General features: G+C 47.7%; 2 protein-coding genes across 6 annotated transcripts in view; both read left to right on the top strand.

The window, feature by feature from the left end:
* PI4KB (phosphatidylinositol 4-kinase beta) overlaps positions 1–19105 on the top strand; it is a 28325-nt gene extending 9220 nt beyond the window's left edge. Inside the window, exons 5-13 of the mRNA XM_058860255.1 lie at positions 3622–3849; positions 4782–5009; positions 6558–6667; positions 7552–7656; positions 8776–8899; positions 12489–12754; positions 14001–14133; positions 16052–16172; positions 18630–19105. Of these exons, the coding sequence (XP_058716238.1) occupies positions 3622–3849; positions 4782–5009; positions 6558–6667; positions 7552–7656; positions 8776–8899; positions 12489–12754; positions 14001–14133; positions 16052–16172; positions 18630–18811 (1497 nt within the window). The 3' untranslated portion in view covers positions 18812–19105. The remainder of the gene's footprint in view (positions 1–3621; positions 3850–4781; positions 5010–6557; positions 6668–7551; positions 7657–8775; positions 8900–12488; positions 12755–14000; positions 14134–16051; positions 16173–18629) is intronic.
* On the top strand, positions 1378–3623 carry LOC131590308 (uncharacterized). Of its 5 annotated transcripts, XM_058860253.1 has the most exons (3): positions 1378–2172; positions 2250–2455; positions 3492–3623. In XM_058860253.1, exons 1-3 carry the CDS (start codon positions 1378–1380, stop codon positions 3538–3540), a joined length of 1050 nt encoding a protein of 349 aa, XP_058716236.1. In that variant the 3' UTR covers positions 3541–3623. The 5 variants fall into 5 exon arrangements, with proteins under 5 accessions (XP_058716236.1, XP_058716234.1, XP_058716233.1 ...); XM_058860251.1 differs by lacking the exon at positions 3492–3623 and adding an exon at positions 3280–3348 and having other exon boundaries at positions 1378–2455; XM_058860250.1 differs by lacking the exon at positions 3492–3623 and adding an exon at positions 2618–2838 and having other exon boundaries at positions 1378–2455.
* Positions 19106–22384: the final 3279 nt, after the last annotated feature.

The raw sequence follows: 22384 nt of genomic DNA, 5'->3' as shown, positions 1-22384 counted from the left end.
GGATGGGATGAAGAGGAGATTCCCACCTGGAAAACGAAGAGGAAAATTCCCTCTGGAATTTCCCTTTGGAATGGGATGAAGAGGAAAATTCCCTTTGGAATGGGATGAAATTTCCCTCAGGATTGGGATGAAGAGGAAGATTCCCCCTGGAATTTCCCTCGGCAATTGGATGAAGAGGAATTTTCCCCCTGGAATTTCCCTTTGGATTGGGATGAAGAGGAATTTTCCCTCTGGAATTTCCCTTTGGATTGGGATGAAGAGGAATTTTCCCCCTGGAATTTCCCTTTGGATTGGGATGAAGAGGAATTTTCCCCCTGGAATTTCCCTTTGGATTGGGATGAAGAGGAATTTTCCCTCTGGAATTTCCCTTTGGATTGGGATGAAGAGGAATTTTCCCTCTGGAATTTCCCTTTGGATTGGGATGAAGAGGAAGATCCCCTCTGGAATTTTCCCTCTGGAATTTCCCTTTGGATGAATTCCCAATCCAATTTCCCCCTGGAATTTCCCTTTGGATTGGGATGAAGAGGAATTTTCCCTCTGGAATTTCCCTCAGGATTGGGATGAAGAGGAATTTTCCCCCTGGAATTTCCCTTTGGATTGGGATGAAGAGGAAGATTCCCTCTGGAATTTCCCTCTGGATTGGGATGAGGAGGAAGATTCCCTCTGGAATTTTCCCTCTGGAATGAGATGGAATTTCCCAGCGCCTCTGGCTGGAAGATCCAAGATTCCCAAGTTTTCCCACTGGAAATCCCGGAATTCCAGAGGCTCCGGACGGATCCTGGCACCACTGGAATATTCCTGAGGTTGGGAGAAGATCCTGGAAAAGCTGGGAATCCAAAATTCCCCCGGATTGGGGCGGGGCTGATCCAGAGGGATCCCGGGATCCATCCCAGATTCCCAAATTCCTTGGGATATTCCGCCGGGAAAAGCTTTTCCTGGTATTCCAAGGGGACAAAATCCACGGAAAACCTGGATGGGAGGATCACAAAGCTCAGAACCACCGGAATTCCGCCGGAAAATCCGGGAAGCATCCCAGTTTTTGCAGGAATGGGATTCAACCCACGCAGAGCCGCTGGAATTTTTGGGATCCGGCCGCGATCGGGAACCTCTGGAATATTTCTCCGGCTGGGGGCAGGGAAGCCGAGCGTTATCCCGGAATTCCTGAGGGAATTTTTGGACATGGAGCAGAAATCCAACGGATTCCCGGCTGGGAATGCCCATCCCGATCCTTCTTTTCCCTGATTTTTCCCGATCCTTTGTGCGATATTCCCGGTTTTTTTTTTTCGTGGCTTTCTGCATGCGCCTCTTCCAGCATGATCCCGAAAAATCAGCCCTCGGCTGTTCCCGAGGTTTGGGAATGTGGAGCGGGAATTTGGGATGGATGAGGGGGAGGGAGGGGCTGCTGCATCCAAAGGGAAATCCCGAATCCCGGTGGGATTGTTGGATTGGGACGCCTCGGGAATCGATCCCGGGGATTCCGGGTTATCCCAAATCCTGGGAATCTGGGTGCTCCAAATCCTGGGAATCTGGGTTATCCCAAATCCTGGGAATCTGGGTTATCCCAAATCCCGGGAATCTGGAGGGGGATCCAGAGGGATGGGAATGAGGATCATCCCAAATCCAGGGATCTGGGTTATCCCAAATCCAGGGATCTGGGTGCTCCAAATCCCGGGAATCTGGAGAGCTGGGATCCAGAGGGGTGGGAAAGAGGATCCTCCCAAATCCAGGGATCTGGGTTATCCCAAATCCTGGGAATCTGGAGGGGGATCCAGAGGGATGGGAGTGAGGATCATCCCAAAAATCCAGGGATCTGGGTTATCCCAAATCCTGGGAATCTGGGTTATCCCAAATCCAGGGATCTGGGTTATCCCAAATCCTGGGAATCTGGGTTATCCCAAATCCCGGGAATCTGGAGGGCTGGGATCCAGAGGGATGGGAATGAGGATCATCCCAAATCCAGGGATCTGGGTTATCCCAAATCCTGGGAATCTGGAGGGGGATCCAGAGGGATGGGAGAGAGGATCCTCCCAAATCCCGGGATCTGGGTTATCCCAAATCCTGGGAATCTGGGTTATCCCAAATCCTGGGAATCTGGGTTATCCCAAATCCCGGGAATCTGGAGAGGGATCCAGAGGGATGGGAGAGAGGATCCTCCCAAATCCAGGGATCTGGGTGCTCCAAATCCCGGGAATCTGGAGGGGGATCCAGAGGGATGGGAGTGAGGATCCTCCCAAATCCATGAGATCCAGATCCTCCCAAATCCTGGGAATGGGAATAATCCCAGATCTCAGGAATCCAGTGAGATCCTGCTGGGAACGTCGGCTCTGGAATTCTGGGGGGGAGGAAAAACCGCTGGGGGATGGGTGGGGATCCCAAATTTCCGGGATCTGGGAAGAGGGAGGGGAAGGGAAGAGAAGGGAAAAGGGAAAAGTGGGAAGAGGGAAAAGTGGGAAAAGTGGGAAGAGCAGGAATTTGCTCCCAATAAACCACTGACATCACCTCCACTTCCCTCCCGTTTTCCCACCTTTTTTCCATGGAATCCCTTTCCCAGCCGGCCCGGCTGACCCTGGAATGGGAAGAGGAGGAAAAGGGAATAGGGAAAAGCAGGAAAAGGGAGGAGGGAAAAGCAGGAAAAGGGAAGAACAGGAATCAGGGAAGATTCCTGAATTTTCTCCCACTATTGACATCACCTCCACTTCCTTCCCGTTTTCCCACCTTTTTTCCATGGAATCCCTTTCCCAGCTGGCCCGGCTGAGCCTGGAATGGGAAGAGAAGGAAAAAGGGAAGAGGGAAAAGCCGGAAAAGGGAAGATCAGGAAAAGGGAAGATCAGGAATTAGGGAAGGACAGGAATTAGGGAAGATTCCTGAATTTTCTCCCACTCTTGACATCACCTCCACTTCCCTCCCGTTTTCCCACCTTTTTTCCATGGAATCCCTTTCCCATCCAGTCCAGCTGAACCTTGGAATGGGAAGAGGAGGAAAAGGGAGGAGGGAAAAGCCGGAAAAGGGAGGAGGGAAAAGCAGGAAAAGGGAAGAGGGAAAAGGGAAGATCAGGAATTAGGGAAGGACAGGAATCAGGGAAGATTCCTGAATTTTCTCCCACTGAAACCCACTGACATCACCTCCACTTCCCTCCCGTTTTCCCACCTTTTTTCCATGGGATCCCTTTCCCATCCAGCCTGGCTGAGCCTGGAATGGGAAGAGAAGGAAAAAGGGAAGAGGGAAAAGGGAAAAACAGAAATGAGGGATGAGCAGGAATGAGGGAAGGACAGCAATTAGGGAAGGACAGGAATAAGGGAAGGACAGAAGTGAGGGAAGATTCCTGAATTTTCTCCCACTCTTGACATCACCTCCACTTCCCTCCCATTTTCCCACCTTTTTTCCATGGAATCCCTTTCCCAGCCGGCCCGGCTGACCCTGGAATGGGAAGAGAAGGAAAAGGGAAGAGGGAAGAGAAGGAAAAGGGAAGAGGGAAAAGCCGGAAAAGGGAGGAGGGAAAAGCAGGAAAAGGGAAGAACAGGAATCAGGGAAGATTCCTGAATTTTCTCCCATTAAACCACTGACATCAGCTCCACTTCCCTCCCATTTTCCCACCTTTTTTCCATGGAATCCCTTTCCCAGCCGGCCCGGCTGGCTCCGGAGCGGGAATTCATCAAATCCCTGATGGCCATCGGGAAGCGCCTGGCCACGCTCCCCACCAAGGAGCAGAAAACTCAACGCCTCATCTCGGAGCTGTCCCTGCTCAACCACAAACTCCCGGCGCGCGCCTGGCTGCCCACGGCCGCCTTCCAGCACCACGTGGTGAGGGTGCCGCATTCCCAGGCCGTGGTGCTCAACTCCAAGGATAAGGTACGGAAAAACGGGATTTGGGAATGGGAAATGGGATTTGGGAACAGGAAAACAGGATTCGAGATGGGAAATGGGATTTGGGAATGGTGGGAATGGGATTTGGGAATTGGATTTGGGATTTGGGATTTGGGAATGGTGGCGGTGCCGCCTTCCAGCACCACGTGGTGAGGGTGCCCCATTCCCAGGCCGTGGTGCTCAACTCCAAGGATAAGGTACGGAAAAACGGGATTTGGGAACAGGAAAACGGGATTTGGGGACAGGAAAACAGGATTTGGGGACAGGAAAATGGGATTTGGGAACAGGAAAATGGGATTTGGGATGGGAAATAGGATTTGGGAATGGGATTTGGGATGGGAAATGGGATTTGGGACACGTGGTGAGGGTGCCGCATTCCCAGGCCGTGGTGCTCAACTCCAAGGATAAGGTACGGAAAAACGGGATTTGGGAATGGTGGGAATGGTGGGAATGGGATTTGGGAACAGGAAAACAGGATTCGAGATGGGAAATGGGATTTGGGAATGGTGGGAATGGGATTTGGGAATGGTGGGAATGGGATTTGGGATGGGAAAAGGGATTTGGGAATGGGAAAAGGGATTTGGAAATGGGAAAACAGGATTTGGGAATGGTGGGAATGGGATTTGGGAATGGTGGGAATGGGATTTGGGATGGGAAATGGGAGATTTGGGATTTGGGAATGGTGGGAATGGGATTTGGGATTTAGGAATGGTAGGAAAGACTTGGAAGCATCAATTCCAGGACTGGGAATGTTGGGACAGCTGGAATTGGACACAAACCCCCGAGAACCTCCAAGCTCCACCCCCCTCTGGAATCTCCACCTTCTCCTCCCTCTCCAAAGCCGCGGATCCCCCGGAACAACAACCCCGGGAATATCCGGGATCCTCCAACATTCCCAAATTCCCGCTTTTTCCCAGGCTCCCTATTTAATCTACGTGGAAGTCCTGGAATGCGACAACTTCGACACGGCCAGCGTCCCGGCGCGGATCCCGGAGAACCGGATCCGGAGCACGCGCTCGGCAGAGAACCTTCCGGAATGCGGGATGGGCCCGGAGCAGAGAGCCGGGAGCTTCAGCACCGTCCCCAACTACGACAACGATGATGAAGCCTGGTCCGTGGATGACATCGTGGAGCTGCAGGTGGAGGTGGGAACGCTGGGAATGGGAATTTCCAGAAGGTTCTGGACATTCTGGTGGCACCAGGGTTGTTGGGAATGGGAATTTCCAGAAGGTTCTGGGGAATGGGAATTTCCAGAAGGTTCTGGACACTCTGGTGGCACCAGGGTTGTTGGGAATGGTGGGAATGGGAATTTCCAGAAGGTTCTGGGTCACCATGGAAGTGGGAACGGTGGGAATGGGAATTTCCAGAAGGTTCTGGACACTCTGGTGGCACCAGGGTTGTTTGGAACGGTGGGAATGGGAATTTCCAGAAGGTTCTGGGTGTTCTGGTGGCACCAGGATTGTTGGGAATGGGATTTTCCAGAAGGTTCTGGGTGTTCTGGTTGTCCCATGAATGGTGGGAATGGGAATTTCCAGAAGGTTCTGGGTCACCATGGAAGTGGGAACGCTGGGAATGGGAATTTCCAGAAGGTTCTGGGTGTTCTGGTGGCACCAGGATTGTTGGGAATGGTGGGAATGGGAATTTCCAGAAGGTTCTGGGTGTTCTGGTGGCACCAGGGTTGTTGGGAATGGGATTTTCCAGAAGATTCTGGGTCACCATGGAAGTGGCAATGGTGGGAATGGAAATTTCCAGAAGATTCTGGGTGTTCTGGTGGTACCAGGATTGTTTGGAATGGTGGGAATGGGAATTTCCAGAAGGTTCTGGACACTGTGGTGGCACCAGGGTTGTTGGGAATGGGATTTCCCAGAAGGTTCTGGGTGTCCTGGTTGTCCCATGAACCATGGGAATGGGATTTTCCAGAAGATTCTGGGTCACCATGGAAGTGGCAACGGTGGGAATGGGAATTTCCAGAAGGTTCTGGGTGTTCTGGTGGCACCAGGATTGTGGGAACACTGGGAATGGGAATTTCCAGAAGGTTCTGGACACTCTGGTGGCACCAGGGTTGTTGGGAATGTTGGGAATGGGATTTTCCAGAAGGTTCTGGGTCACTATGGAAGTGGCAACAGTGAGAATGGGAATTTCCAGAAGGTTCTGGGTGTTCTGGTGGCACCAGGGTTGTTGGGAATGGGATTTTCCAGAAGGTTCTGGACACTGGTGGCCCCATGGATGATGGGAATGGGATTTGATGGGATTTTAATGGGATTTGATGGAATTTTATGGGATTTGATGGGATTGTAATGGGATTTGATGGGATTTTAATGGGATTTCACAGGATTTTATGGGATTTTGATGGGATTTAATGGGATTTGATGGAATTTTATTGGATTTGATGGGATTGTAATGGGATTTTGTGGGGTTTGATGGAATTTTATGGGATTTGATGGGATTTGAATGGGATTTTGTGGGATTTTAATGGGATTTTGTGGGGTTTGATGGGATTTAATGGGATTTGATGGGATTTCACAGGATTTTATGGGGTTTGATGGGATTTTGATGGGATTTAATGGGATTTTAATGGGATTTGATGGAATTTTATGGGATTTGATGGGATTTTAATGGGATTTTGTGGGGTTTGATGGGATTTTTATGGGATTTTAATGGGATTTTGTGGTGTTTTCCCGGGATTCCCGCAGCTCCCGGAGATGCACACCAACAGCTGCGACAACATCTCCCAGTTTTCCGTGGATTCCATCACCAGCCAGGAGAGCCGAGAGCCCGTCTTCATCGCCGCCGGAGACATCCGGTGAGCCGGGGGAAAATCCCGGGATTTTTCCAGCAGAAAACCCGGAATTCTGGCATTTCCCAGAGGAAAAAATCTGGAATTTTCCCTCAAAAAAAAAAATCCCCAAAATTCTGGCATTTCCCAGAGGAAAAATCTGGAATTTTCTGTTGTAAATATTCCCTGGAATTCTGATATTGCTCCGGGAATTTTTCCTCATTAAAAATCCCTGGAATTCCACTGTTGCTCCGGGAATTTTCCGTCATAAAATCTTGGAATTCTGGCATTACCCAGAAGAAAAATCCAGGAATTTTCCCTCATTAAAAATTCCTGGAATTCTGACATTGCTCTGGGAATTTTCCCTCATTAAAAATCCCTGGAATTCCGCCGTTTCGCTGGGAATTTTCCCCCATAAAATCCCCCGGAATTCCGCCGTTTCTCCGGGAATTCTCCTTCATAAAAAAGCCCCCTGGAATTCCGATGTTGCTCCAGGAATTTTCCCTCATCAAAATCCCTGGAATTCCAGTGTTGCTCTGGGAATTTTCTCTCATAAAAACCCCTGGAATTCTGACATTACCCAGAAGAAAAATCCAGGAATTTTCCTTCATAAAATCCCCTGGAATTCTGATGTTTTTCCGGGAATTTTCCCTCATATAAACCCCCGGAATTCCACCATTTCTCCAGGAATTTTCCTTCATTAAAAATTCCCGGAATTCCGCCGTTTCTCCGGGAATTTTCCCTCATAAAATCCCCCAGAATTCCGCTGTTTTTCCGGGAATTTTCCCTCATAAAACCCCCTGGAATTCCGCCATTTTTCCGGGAATTTCCCCTCATAAAATCCCCCGGAATTCCACCGTTTTTCCGGGAATTTCCCCTCATTGAGGATTGGGAATTGTCCCTCCCGGCAGGCGGCGGCTGTCGGAGCAGCTGGCCCACACGCCCACCTCATTCCGGAGGGATCCCGAGGATCCGTCGGCCGTCGCCCTCAAGGAGCCCTGGCAGGAGAAAGTCAGGTAAGGAATTCCCGGGAATTCCATGGAAATTCCATGGAAAAAAAAACGGGAATCGGCCCCGCCCCCATCTGGGGGTTTGCCCAAATTCCCGGGATTTTTGGGCGGATCCGAAGTCCGGAGGGTTGGGTTTGTCCCGTTCCGAGCCCTGGATTCCTCCGGGGGGGAAAAGCGGGAAAATTCCCGGGATGGAGGAATTTTGGGAAGGCTCGTCTGTGTTCCTGGTGGGGTTGGATGGGATTTTAATGGGATTTTAATGGGATTTTATGGAATTTTAATGGGATTTTAATGGGATTTGATGAGATTTTAATGGGATTTTATGGAATTCTAATGGGATTTGATGGGATTTTAATGGGATTTGTTGGGATTTTAATGGGATTTGTTGGGATTTTAATGGGATTTAATGGGATTTGATTGGGATGTTGTGAATTTCATGGAGTTCGATTGGATTTTATGGAACTTCAATGGGATTTGATGGGATTTAATGGGATTTTATGGAATTTTAATGGGATTTGATGGATTTAATGGGATTTGATGGGATTTTATGGGATTTGATGGGATTTTAATGGGATTTGACGGGGATTGGATTGGATTTTAATGGGAATTGATGGGATTTTAATGGGATTTTAATGGGATTTTAATGGGATTTGATGGGATTTTATGGAATTTTAATGGGATTTGATGGGATTTAATGGGATTTTATGGGATTTGATGAGATCTGCTGGAATTTTTGGAAATTCTATGGGATTTAATGGAATTTTTTGGAATTTTTTGGAATTCTTTGGAATTTGATGGGATTTTAACGGGATTTGATGGCATTTTATGGGATTTTATGGAATTTTTATGGGATTTAATGGAATATTTCGGGATTTAAAAAAAAATTAGGGAATTTTAATGGGATTTGATGGGATTTTAATGGAATTTCATGGACTTCGATGGGATTTTAATGGGATTTGATGGGATTTTAATGGGATTTTAATGGGATTTTAATGGAATTTCATGGACTTGGATGTGATTTTAACGGGACTGGGTGGCACAAAGACAATTCCAGGGAATTCCCAGACCATTCCCCAACCTGCAGATCCCGGGCTGATCCCGTTTTTCCCGATTTTTCCCCCTCAGGAGAATCCGGGAAGCCTCTCCCTACGGCCACCTCCCCTCCTGGCGCCTCCTCTCTGTCATCGTCAAATGCGGCGACGACCTCCGGCAGGAGCTGCTGGCATTCCAGGTGCTCAAACAGCTCCAGGTGAGGAGATTCCCAAGGAATTCCCAATCCCTGAGAGATTCCCGTCATTCCCAAAAAAAATCCCGGGATTTTAGGGGGTTTTATGGATTTTTTATGGATTTTTATGGAGATTTTTATGGATTTTTAGGGAGTTTTTTAGGGCATTCCAGGTGCTCAAACAGCTCCAGGTGAGGAGATTCCCAAAGAATTCCCAAAGAATTCCCAATCCCTGAGAGATTCCCGTCATTCCCAAAAAAAATCCCGGGATTTTAGGGGGTTTTATGGATTTTTTATGGATTTTTATGGAGATTTTTATGGATTTTTAGGGAGTTTTTTAGGGCATTCCAGGTGCTCAAACAGCTCCAGGTGAGGAGATTCCCAAAGAATTCCCAAAGAATTCCCAATCCCTGAGAGATTCCCGTCATTCCCCAAAAAAAATCCCGGGATTTTAGGGGGTTTTATGGATTTTTTATGGATTTTTATGGATTTTTATGGAGTTTCTTAGGGCATTCCAGGTGCTCAAACAGCTCCAGGTGAGGAGATTCCCAAGGAATTCCCAACAGAATTCCCGATCCCTGAGAGATTCCCGTCATTCCCAAAAAAAGTCCCGGGATTTTAGGGGGTTTTATGGATTTTTTATGGATTTTTATGGAGATTTTTATGGATTTTTAGGGAGTTTTTCAGGGCATTCCAGGTGCTCAAACAGCTCCAGGTGAGGAGATTCCCAAAGAATTCCCAAAGAATTCCCGATCCCTGAGAGATTCCCGTCATTCCCAAAAAAAATCCCGGGATTTTAGGGGGTTTTATGGATTTTTAGGGATTTTTATGGAGTTTTTTTAGGGCATTCCAGGTGCTCAAACAGCTCCAGGTGAGGAGATTCCCAAGGAATTCCCAAAGAATTCCCAATCTCTGAGAGATTCCCGTCATTCCCGAAAATATTCCGGGTTTTTAGGGAGTTTTATGGAGTTTTTATGGATTTTTAGGGATTTTTATGGAGTTTTTTAGGGCATTCCAGGTGCTCAAACAGCTCCAGGTGAGGAGATTCCCAAAGAATTCCCAATCCCTGAGAGATTCCCATCATTCCCAAAAAAATTCCGGGTTTTTAGGGGGTTTTATGGATTTTTAGGGATTTTTAAGGATTTTTATGGAGTTTTTCAGGGCATTCCAGGTGCTCAAACAGCTCCAGGTGAGGAGATTCCCAAAGAATTCCCAATCCCTGAGAGATTCCTGTCATTCCCAAAAAAAATCCCAGGATTTTAGGGGGTTTTATGGAGTTTTTATGGATTTTTATGGAGATTTTTATGGATTTTTATGGAGTTTTTCAGGGCATTCCAGGTGCTCAAACAGCTCCAGGTGAGGAGATTCCCAAAGAATTCCCAATCCCTGAGAGATTCCCGTCATTCCCAAAAAAAATCCCGGGTTTTTAGGGGGTTTTATGGATTTTTATGGAGATTTTTATGGATTTTTAGGGAGTTTTTCAGGGCATTCCAGGTGCTCAAACAGCTCCAGGTGAGGAGATTCCCAAGGAATTCCCAACAGAATTCCCGATCCCTGAGGGATTCCCGTCATTCCCAAAAAAAATCCCGGGTTTTTAGGGAGTTTTATGGATTTTTATGGATTTTTGTGGAGTTTTTTTAGGGCATTCCAGGTGCTCAAACAGCTCCAGGTGAGGAGATTCCTGAAAAATCCCTGGAAAATTCCTGGAGCATTCCCAGAAAACCTCTAATCCTTGTGGAATTCCTGCCATTCCTGAATAAAATCATTTTAAAGGGATTGGTTTTTATTTGCTGGGATTGATTCTTAATTTATTGGGATTTTGATTTAATGGGATTTTTTTTTAATTTGATGGGATTTTGATTGGATTTCCTGGGAATTCTTTTTTGGATTTGATGGGATTTTGATTGGATTTGATGGAATGAATCCCACTGTGGATTATTCCCGTTATTTATTTATTCCCATTATTTATTCCTATTATTTATTTCCATTATTTATTCCCAGTATTTATTTATTCTCATTATTTATTCCCGTTATTTATTTCCATTCTTTATTTATTCCCATTATTTATTCCCATTAATTATTCCCAATATTTATTTCTCCCTGCAGTCCATCTGGGAGCAAGAGTGCATTCCCTGTGGATTATTCCCATTATTTATTCCCATTATTTATTCTGATTATTTATTTATTCCCATTAATTATTCCCATTATTTATTCCTGTTATTTATTCCCATTAATTATTCCCAATATTTATTTCTCCCTGCAGTCCATCTGGGAGCAGGAGAGCGTCCCCCTGTGGATTATTCCCATTATTTATTTATTCCCAATATTTATTTATTCCCATTATTTATTCCTATTAATTATTCCCATTATTTATTAATTCCCACAGTCGATCTGGGAGCAGGAGCACGTCCCATTGTGGATTATTCCCATTATTTATTCCCATTAATTATTTATTCCTATTAATTGTTCCCGCAGTCCATCTGGGAGCAGGAGTGCGTTCCCCTGTGGATTATCCCCATTAATTATTTATTCCCGTTATTAATTCCCATTATTAATTCCCATTAATTATTAATCCCCGCAGTCGATCTGGGAGCAGGAGCGGGTTCCCCTGTGGATCAAGCCGTACCAGATCCTGGTGATCTCTGCAGACAGCGGGATGATCGAGCCGGTGCTCAGCGCCGTGTCCCTGTGCATTATCCCCGTTAATTATTAATTCCCATTATTAATTATTCCCGTTATTAATCCCTGCAGTCGATCTGGGAGCAGGAGCGTGTCCCACTCTGGATCAAGCCGTACCAGATCCTGGTGATCTCGGCGGACAGCGGGATGATCGAGCCGGTGCTCAGCGCCGTGTCCGTGTGGATTATCCCATCACCATTCCCGTTATTAATTATTCCCGTTATTAATTATTCCCATTATTAATTATTCCCGTTATTAATCCCCGCAGTCGATCTGGGAGCAGGAGCGGGTTCCCCTGTGGATCAAGCCGTACCAGATCCTGGTGATCTCGGCGGACAGCGGGATGATCGAGCCGGTGCTCAGTGCTGGAACACATCCCGCTGTGGATTATTTGCGTTATTAATTCCCGTTATTAATCCCATTAATTATTAATCCCCGCAGTCGATCTGGGAGCAGGAGCGGGTTCCCCTGTGGATCAAGCTGTACCAGATCCTGGTGATCTCGGCGGACAGCGGGATGATCGAGCCGGTGCTCAGCGCCGTGTCCCATTAATTATTCCCATTATTAATTCAGGTTATTAATTAATCCCCGCAGTCGATCTGGGAGCAGGAGCGGGTTCCCCTGTGGATCAAGCCGTACCAGATCCTGGTGATCTCTGCGGACAGCGGGATGATCGAGCCGGTGCTCAGCGCCGTGTCCCTGTGCATTATCCCTATTAATTATTTATTCCCGTTATTAATTATTCCCGTTATTAATCCCTGCAGTCGATCTGGGAGCAGGAGCGGGTTCCCCTGTGGATCAAGCCGTACCAGATCCTGGTGATCTCGGCGGACAGCGGGATGATCGAGCCGGTGCTCAGCGCCGTGTCCCTGTGGATTATCCCTGTTATTAATTCCCATTATTAATTATTCCTGTTATTAATTAATCCCCGCAGTCGATCTGGGAGCAGGAGCGGGTTCCCCTGTGGATCAAGCCGTACCAGATCCTGGTGATCTCTGCGGACAGCGGGATGATCGAGCCGGTGCTCAGCGCCGTGTCCCTGCACCAGATCAAGAAGCAGTCGGCGCTGTCGCTGCTGGATTATTTCCTGCAGGAACACGGCAGCGCCAACTCCGAGTCCTTCCTCACGGCCCAGCGCAACTTCGTGCGCAGCTGCGCCGGCTACTGCCTGGTCTGCTACCTGCTGCAGGTCAAGGACAGGTACGGGGGCAGCGGGAAACGCTGGGAGGGATTTTGGGAATTTTTTTGGGAATTTTTGGGAATTTTTTGGGATTTTTTGGGATTTTTTTGGGATTTTTTTTTGATTTTTTGGGGTTTTTTTGGGATTTTTTTGGGATTTTTTGGGATTTTTTTGGGGACTTTTTGGGATTTTTTTGGGATTTTTTTGGGATTTTTTTTTTATTTTTTTGGATTTTTTGGGGATTTTTTTGGGATTTTTTTTTGGATTTTTTTTGGATTTTTTTTGGATTTTTGGGGATTTTTTGGCAGATTTTTTAAAATTTTTTTGGGATTTTTTTTGATTTTTTAAAATTTTTTTAAATTTTGGATTTTTTTTTGGATTTTTTTTTTAATTTTTTTGATGTTGTTTGGATTTTTTTTTTATTTTTTTGGAAGTTTTGGGAATTTTTTTGGATTTTTTGGGATTTTTTTTGGATTTTTGGGGATTTTTTGGCGGATTTATTTTGAATTTTTTTTTTTTTTTTTATTTCGGATTTTTTTTTACTTTGTTTTGGATTTTTTTTTTTAATTTTTTTTGAGATTTTTTTATTTTTTGGATATTTTTTGGATTTTTTTTAGAATTTTTTTGATGTTGTTTGGATTTTTTTTTTAAATTTTTTTTAATTTTTTTTATTTTTTGGATTTTTTTTGGATTTTTTTTTTAGAATTTTTTTGATGTTGTTTGGATTTTTTTTTTTTTTCCTTTGATTTTTTGGGGGATTTTTGTTGTTTTTGATTTGACAGGATTCCCTGGGATTTTGATGGGATTTCCATGGAATTCCATGGGATTTTGACGTGATCTCCATGGAATCCCATTTAATCTTGATGTAGTTTTAATGGAATTCCATGGGATTTTGATGGAATTCCTTGGAATTCCATGTAATTTTGATGGGATTTTGATGGAATTCCATGTAATTTTAATGGAATTCCATGGGATTTTGATGTGATTTCCATGGAATTCCATGGGATTTTGATGTGATTTTGACGGAATTCCATGTAATTTTGATGGAATTCCTTGGAATTCGATGTAATTTTGATGGAATTCCTTGGAATTCGATGTAATTTTGATGGAATTCCTTGGAATTCCCTGTAATTCCCACGCAATCCCATTAAATTTCACCATAATTCCCACTCAACCCCACACAGTTTCCACACCACCCCCCTCCCCCACCTCAAAATCCCCCATCCCAGCCCAGAATTCCCAGGAATTCCCTGGAATTCCCCGCAGGCACAACGGGAACATCCTGCTGGACTCGGAGGGCCACATCATCCACATCGACTTCGGCTTCATCCTCTCCAGCTCCCCCCGCAACCTCGGCTTCGAGACCTCGGCCTTCAAACTCACCACTGAGTTCGTGGACGTGAGTTCCCTTCCCCTCACATTCCCAGTTTTTTCCCGGCCATTCCCATTTTTTTCCCGCCATTCCCGTTTTTTTCCCATTTTTTTCCCTTTTTTTTCCCGGTTTTTTCCCATTTTTTTCCCCTTTTTTCCCCGTTTTTTTCCCATTTTTTTCCCCTTTTTTTTCCCAGTTTTTTCCCATTTTTTCCCCTTTTTTTCCCAGCCATTTCCAGTTTTTTCCCGCCATTCCCGTTTTTTTCCTGGTTTTTTCCCCGTTTTTTCCCGCCATTCCTGTTTTTTTTTCCCACCATTCCCGGTTTTTCCCCGTTTTTTTCCCATTTTTTCCCCAGTTTTTTCCCGTTTTTTTCCCCACCATTCCCGGTTTTTTCCCCACCATTCCCGGTTTTTTCCCCAGCCATTCCCGTTTTTTCCCCGGCATTCCCGGTTTTTTCCCGGCATTCCCGGTTTTTTCCCATTTTTTTCCCAGCCATTCCCAGTTTCTTCCCGCCATTCCCGTTTTTTTCCTGGTTTTTTCCCCGTTTTTTCCCGCCATTCCCGTTTTTTTCCCGCCATTCCCGGTTTTTTTCCCCACCATTCCCGGTTTTTTCCCACCATTCCCGTTTTTTCCCACCATTCCCGGTTTTTTTCCCGCCATTCTCGTTTTATTCCTGGTTTGTTTTTCCCCGTTTTTTCCCATTTTTTTTCCCAGCATTCCCATTTTTTTCCCTCCATTCCCATTTTTTTCCCAGCATTCCCGTCTTTTTCCCGGCATTCCCATTTTTTTCCCGGCCATTCCCATTTTTTTCCCACCATTCTCGTTTTTTTCCCAGCATTCCCGGTTTTTTCCCAGCATTCCCATTTTTTTCCCAGCATTCCTGTTTTTTTCCCAGCATTCCCATTTTTTCCCAGCATTCCCGGTTTTTCCCCAGCATTCCCGGTTTTTTCCCAGCATTCCTATTTTTTCCCCAGCATTCCCGGTTTTTTCCCAGCCATTCCCAGCATTCCCAGTTTTTTTTTCCGGCATTCCCGTTTTTTTTCCCCGCCATTCTGTTTTTTTTCCCACCATTCCCGGTTTTTTCCTGTTTTTTCTCCGTCATTCTCAGTTTTTCCCCACCATTCCCGTTGTTTTTCCCATTGTTTTTCCCCCCATTCCCATTGTTTTCACCCCCCATTCCCGTTGTTTTTCCCGTTGTTTTTCCTGCCATTCCCGTTGTTTTTCCCGGTGTTTTCCCGGTGTTTTTCCCCCCATTCCCGCTGTTTTTCCCGTTGTTTTTCCCGTTGTTTTTCCCGTTGTTTTTCCCGCCATTCCCGCTGTTTTTCCCGTTGTTTTTCCCATTGTTTTTCCCGTTGTTTTTCCTGCCATTCCCGTTGTTTTTCCCGGTGTTTTCCCGGTTTTTCCCCCCATTCCTGTTGTTTTTCCCGTTGTTTTTCCCGTTGTTTTTCCCGTTGTTTTTCCCCCCATTCCCGTTGTTTTTCCCGTTGTTTTTCCCGTTGTTTTTCCTGTTGTTTTCCCGGTTTTTCCCCCATTCCCGCTGTTTTTCCCGTTGTTTTTCCCGTTGTTTTTCCCGGTGTTTTTCCCGGTTTTTCCCCCCATTCCCGCTGTTTTTCCCCCCATTCCCGGTTCTTCCCGCCATTCCCGTTGTTTTTCCCATTGTTTTTCCCGTTGTTTTTCCCGCTGTTTTTCCCGGTTTTTCCCATCCCATTCCCGCTGTTTTTCCCGGTTTTTCCCATCCCATTCCCGTTGTTTTTCCCGCTGTTTTTCCCGTTGTTTTTCCCATCCCATTCCCGGTGTTTTTCCCGGTTTTTCCCATCCCATTCCCGCTGTTTTTCCTGTTGTTTTTCCCGCTGTTTTTCCCAGTTTTTCCCCCCATTCCCGCTGTTTTTCCCGCTGTTTTTCCCAGTTTTTCCCATCCCATTCCCATTGTTTTTCCCCCCGGCAGGTGATGGGCGGCCTGGACGGGGACATGTTCAACTACTACAAGATGCTGATGCTGCAGGGGCTGATCGCCGCCCGCAAGCACATGGACAGGGTGGTGCAGATCGTGGAGATCATGCAGCAAGGTGGGGACAATTCCATGAGAATTCCATGGGATTCCTGGGAATTCTCGGGAATTCCGGTGCCCCTCCCATCCCAAACCTCCTTTTCCCCAAGGAATTCCCCTGTTCCAAACCCTCATTCCAGCCCCGTGTTCCATTTTCCTGTCTGTGACAGATCGTGCAGCAAGGTGGGGACAATTCCATGGGAATTCCATGGAATTCTTGGGAATTCTCGGGAATTCCAGCACTTCTCCCATCCCAAACCTCCTTTTCCCCAAGGAATTCCCCCGTTCCAAACCCTCACCCCAGCCCCGTTTTCCATTTCCCGGTCTCTGAGCTCCCTTTGATAGATCGTGCAGCAAGGTGGGGACAATTCCCAGGAATTCCATGGAATTCATTTTTCCCCCCATTTTTCCCCCATTTTTCCCATTTTCTCCATTATTTTTCCCATTATTTTTCCCATTGTTTTTCCCTCTTTTCCAGGCTCTCAGCTGCCATTTCCCCACTCTCCCAACTCCGATTTTTCCCCTTTTTTTTCCCATTTTTCCCCCCATTTTTTCCCCATTTTCCCCATTATTTTTCCCCATTTCCCCCATGGTTTTCCCCATTTTTTTCCCCATTTTTTTTCCCATTTCCCATTATTTTTCCCACTATTTCCCCTCTGTTTTCCAGGCTCCCAGCTGCCGTGTTTCCACGGCTCCTCCGCTTTTTTTCCCATTATTTTTCCCCAATTTTCCCCATTTTTTTTCCCCGTTTCTCCCATTTTTTTCCCCATTTTTTTTCCCATTTCCCATTATTTTTCCCACTATTTCCCCTCTGTTTCCCAGGCTCCCAGCTCCCCTGTTTCCACGGCTCCTCCACCATCCGCCACCTCAAGGAGCCGCTTTTTGTCCCATTTTTTCCCCCCATTTTTTCCCCTTTTATCCCATTTTTCTTCCCCATTTTTCCCATTTCTTTTCCCATTTTTTTCTCCATTGTTTTTTCCCATTTTCCCATTATTTTTCCCATTATTTTTCCCATTATTTTTCCCATTGTTTTTCCCTCTGTTTTTCCAGGCTCTCAGCTGCCATTTCCCCACTCTCCCAACTCCGATTTTCCCCCTTTTTTTTCCCATTTTTCCCCCCATTTTTCCCCCCATTTTTCCCCCCATTTTTTCCCCATTTTTCCCATTTTTTTTTCCCATTTCCCCCATTTTTTTTCCCGTTTTCCCATTATTTCCCCTCTGTTTTTCCAGGCTCTCAGCTGCCGTGTTTCCACGGCTCCTCCACCATCCAGCACCTCAAGGAGCCGCTTTTTTCCCCCATTTTTCCCCCATTTTTCCCCCCATTTTTTCCCCCATTTTTTCCCCATTTTCCCATTTTTTTCCCATTTTTTTCCCATTTTTTTCCCATTATTTTTCCCATTATTTTTCCCATTATTTTCCCTCTGTTTTTCCAGGCTCTCAGCTGCCATTTCCCCACTCTCCCAAGTCCAATTTTTCCCCTTTTTTTCCCCATTTTCCCCCTCATTTTTTCCCTGTTTTTCCCATTTTTTTTCCCTGTTTCTCCCATTATTTTTCCCATTTCTTCTCCCATTTTTTTCCCATTTTCCCACTATTTCCCCTCTGTTTTTCCAGGCTCTCAGCTGCCGTGTTTCCACGGCTCCTCCACCATCCGGCACCTCAAGGAGCCGCTTTTTTGTCCCATTTTTTCCCCATTATTTTTCCCCATTTTTTTCCTGTTTTTCCCCATTTCTTTTCCCATTTTTTTTTCCCATTTCCCATTATTTTTCCCATTGTTTTTCCCTCTTTTCCAGGCTCTCAGCTGCCATTTCCCCACTCTCCCAACTCCGATTTTTCCCCTTTTTTTCCCCATTTTTCCCCCCATTTTTCCCCCCATTTTTTCCCCATTTTTTCCCCATTTTTTCCCCTGTTTCTCCCATTTTTTTTTCCCATTTCCCATTATTTTCCCCTCTGTTTTCCAGGCTCTCAGCTGCCGTGTTTCCACGGCTCCTCCACCATCCGGCACCTCAAGGAGCCGCTTTTTTCCCCCCATTTTTCCCCCATTTTTCCCCCATTTCTTTTCCCATTTTTTTCCCCATTTCCCCATTTTTTTTTTCCCATTTCCCATTATTTTTCCCATTGTTTTTCCCTCTTTTCCAGGCTCTCAGCTGCCATTTCCCCACTCTCCCAACTCCGATTTTTCCCCTTTTTTTTCCCATTTTTCCCATTTTTTCCCCATTTTCCCCATTATTTTTCCCCATTTTTTTCCTGTTTTTCCCCATTATTTTTCCCATTTTTTTTTTCCCATTTCCCATTATTTTTCCCATTATTTTTCCCCATTTCCCCCATTGTTTTTCCCATTTTCCCCCCCATTTTTCTTCCCATTTTTCCCATTTTTTCCCCCATTTTCCCCCCCATTTTCCCCATTTTTTTCCCCGGGTTTTTTCCCCATTTCCCCATTTTTTTTTCCCATTTCCCACTATTTCCCCTCTGTTTTCCAGGCTCCCAGCTCCCCTGTTTCCACGGCTCCTCCACCATCCGGCACCTCAAGGAGCGTTTCCACCTTCACCTGACGGAGGAGCAGCTGCAGCTGCAGGTGGAGGCGATGGTCGAGGGCTCCGTGCGCTCCATCACCACCAAACTCTACGACGGCTTCCAGTACCTCACCAACGGCATCATGTGAAATTCCAGCCTTGGAAAAACCGGGAAAAACCGGGAAAAACCGGGAAAAACCGCGACAAAAAAATTCCCCCCCTCCCGCCGCCGCCGCTTCTCCCTTTTCCCTCCCCAAATCCTGGAAATGGGGGATTTTTCCCGTTTTTGGCCCGTTTTGGATGGGAAAAAAAGCCAGGGAGGAGCTGCTTCCTCCTCCTCATCGTCCTCCTCTTCCTCCTCCTGGACGCTGCTGGAGAAACGGGACAGAATTCCAGAGAATTCCATGGAAAAAAAGCCAGGAAAAGCGGCGGGAAAAGAGTGGGGGAGGGGAGGGATTTCCTGTGGGGATGGGGGGGGATTCCCTGGAATTCACCCCCCTGATCCCATGGGATGTGGGGGATCCCGGAATTCCCAGAATTCCTGGAATTCCCGGAATCAGTGGGGATCCCGGAATTCCCGGAATTCCTGGAATTCCCGGCCTTTTGGGGGGGGGTCATTCCCAATCCATGAAAAGCCCCCAGGGGTGGGGGGGGGGGGGTGGGAATTCCTGGCGGGAATTCCTGGGATTCCCCCCAGGTGGAATTCCCCGTGGGATTCCCTCCAGGTGGGAAATTCCAGGTGGGAAATTGCGGATGGGGAATTCCAGGTGGGGAATTCCAGGTGGGAAATTCCAGGTGGGGAATTCCCACAATTCCAGGGGATTTGGGGCTGGGACTCTCCCCCCCCCCTCCTTTCCCAGGTAATTCCAGCCTGGGAATGTCGGGATTTGGTGGGGTGGGGGGGGGGTCGGGGGCCTTGTCCCGATCCCAAAATCCCCAAATCCCAAAATCCCAAATCCCAAAATCCCGAATTCCCAAATCCCGGGGGAGGATCCGGAGCTTCCCAGGGAAGGAAAATCCCGGGATTTCCCCTCCCCCTCTCCCAGGCCTGGCCTGCTGGGCAGGGGGGACACCTGGAGTGTCCCCAAGGTGTCCCCAGGGTGTCCCCAAGGTGTCCCCAGGGTGTCCCCAAAGTGTCCCCAAGGTGTCCCCAGGGTGTCCCCAGGGTGTCCCCAAGGTGTCCCCAGGGTGTCCCCAAGGTGTCCCCAAGGTGTCCCCAGGGTGTCCCCAGGGTGTCCCCAGGGTGTCCCCAGCGTGTCCCCAGGGTGTCCCCAAGGTGTCCCCAAAGTGTCCCCAAAGTGTCCCCAGGGTGTCCCCAAGGTGTCCCCAAGGTGTCCCCAGGGTGTCCCCAAGGTCCCCTCTGCACCCCCTGTGCCCCCCCCCATCCCCACTGTCCCCCCCAGTGTCCCCAAGGTGTTCCCAAGGTGTCCCCAAGGTCCCCAGGGTGTCCCCCCATCCCCAATGTCCCCCCCAATGTCCCCCTCAGTGTCCCCAAGGTGTCCCCAAGGTGTCCCCTCAGTGTCCCCAAGGTCCCCAGGGTGTCCCCCCAGTGTCCCCTCGGTGTCCCCTCGGTGTCCCCTCCCCCCCTTTCCCTTTTTAGCATTAAAATCTCCAAAATTGGGATCCTGCCCCGGGGAGGGGACAGAGGAGGGGACGGACAGAGGGACAGACAGAGGGACAGACAGGGGACAGACAGGGGACAGACAGAGGGACACCAGGACAGACAGAGGGACAGAGGGACACCAGGACAGACAGAGGGACACCAGGAGGGGACAGACAGGGGACAAAGGGACACCAGGAGGGGACAGAGGGACACCAGGACAGGGAGGGGACAGAGGACAGGGGGACACCAGGACAGACAGGGGGACACCAGGAGGGGACAGACAGGGGACAAAGGGACACCAGGAGGGGACAGAGGGACACCAGGAGGGGACAGAGGGACACCAGGAGGGGACAGACAGACGGACACCAGGACAGACAGGGGGACACCAGGAGGGGACAGAGGAGGGACAGAGGGACACCAGGACAGACAGACGGACACCAGGAGGGGACAGACGGACACCAGGAGGGGACAGATGGACACCAGGACAGACAGACGGACACCAGGAGGGGACAGAGGAGGGACAGGGGGACACCAGGAGGGGACAGACAGACGGACACCAGGACAGACAGAGGAGCCCCCCCCCCCCTTCCCAAACCCCTTTTTTTTTTTGGGGGGGGGGTCCAGGACCAAAATTCGGGGCCGGAGCCGGAGCCCCCCCAGCCCCTCCCCCACCCCCCATTCCCGGGAATTTTTCCCGGGAATTTTCCCCAGGAAAAGGCGGATCCAGGCCAGGGCACAGCAGGGGTGAAACCACTGGAGTTTAATGGAATCGATTCCTACAGAATAAAGAATTCCTGAGAGCCTCTCGCAGCCCCGCGGCTTCCCGGCAGCGCATTCCCAAAAAAAAAACATCCTGGGAGAGCATTCCCAAAATCCTGGGAACACATTCCCAAAATTCTGGGGACACATTCCCAAAAAAAAACATCCTGGGAATGCATTCCCAAAATTCCAGGGACACATTCCCAAAAAAACCATCCCGGGAACACGGCCCCAAAATTCCAGGGAAACATTCCCAAAATTCCGGGGACACATTCCCAAAAAAAACCATCCTGGGAATGCATTCCCAAAAAAACAGCCCGGGAACACATTCCCAAAATTCCAGGGACACATTCCCAAAAAAACCCATCCTGGGAATGCATTCCCAGAATCCTGGGAACGCATTCCCAAAATTCCAGGGACACATTCCCAAAAAAAACCATCCTGGGAACGCATTCCCAAAAAACCATCCCGGGAACACATTCCCAAAATCCTGGGAACACATTCCCAAAATTCTAGGGATGCAGCTCCAAAAATCTGGGGACATATTCCCAAAATTCCAGGGACACATTCCCAAATTTCTGAGGACTCGGCCCCAAAATTCCGGGGGAGCTGCTCTAAAATCCCAGGGGATCCAACCCCGAAAAATTCCAGGGGAAACGTTCCCTAAAATTCCAGAGGAGCACAAAATTCCCGCCGGAATTCCAGGGGGGAATATTCCCGGAATTCCAGGGGAGAACATTCCCAGAATTCCAGGGGGGAAAATTCCCGGAATTCCAGGGGGGAACATTCCCGGAATTCCAGGGGGGAAAGTTCCCAGAATTCCAGGGTGGAACATTCCCAGAATTCCAGGGGGGAAAATTCCCAGAATTCCAGGGGAGAAAATTCCCAGAATTCCAGGGGGGAAAATTCCCAGAATTCCAGGGGAGAAAATTCCCGGAATTCCAGCCCCTCTCCCTCCCTCCACCCCAAATCCAGCTCAAGGCACTGAAATGCCGGAAAACCGCGGGATCAAAGCCATTTTTCCATAGTTTTTCTATTTTTTGGGAATTTTTTTTTCCATCTAAATCCGGTAGAAACTTTAATTTCCTCTCTTATTTACACACCCGGCCTGGGGGATTTTTTTGGGAATGGCCGATTCCACCTGATTTTTCCCGGTTTTTTTTTCGTTTTTCCCACTTTTTCCCCTCATCCACGGAAAAAGGGAAAATTCCTCTCATTCCTGGCTTGGGAAAAATTAAAAAAAACGGGAATAAAACGCCAAAAAAAGGGGAAAACAACAAAAAAAAGTTAAAAAAAAATGAAGCAGCTTCTGCCATCCCGAAAAACGCAAAAAAAACGGGAAAAAAACCTTGGAAAATCC

This window comes from Poecile atricapillus, chromosome 33, assembly GCF_030490865.1.
Source record: "Poecile atricapillus isolate bPoeAtr1 chromosome 33, bPoeAtr1.hap1, whole genome shotgun sequence".
In the NCBI taxonomy this organism is placed as follows: Eukaryota; Metazoa; Chordata; class Aves; order Passeriformes; family Paridae; genus Poecile; species Poecile atricapillus.
This window is presented reverse-complemented; position numbering and strand designations above follow the sequence as displayed.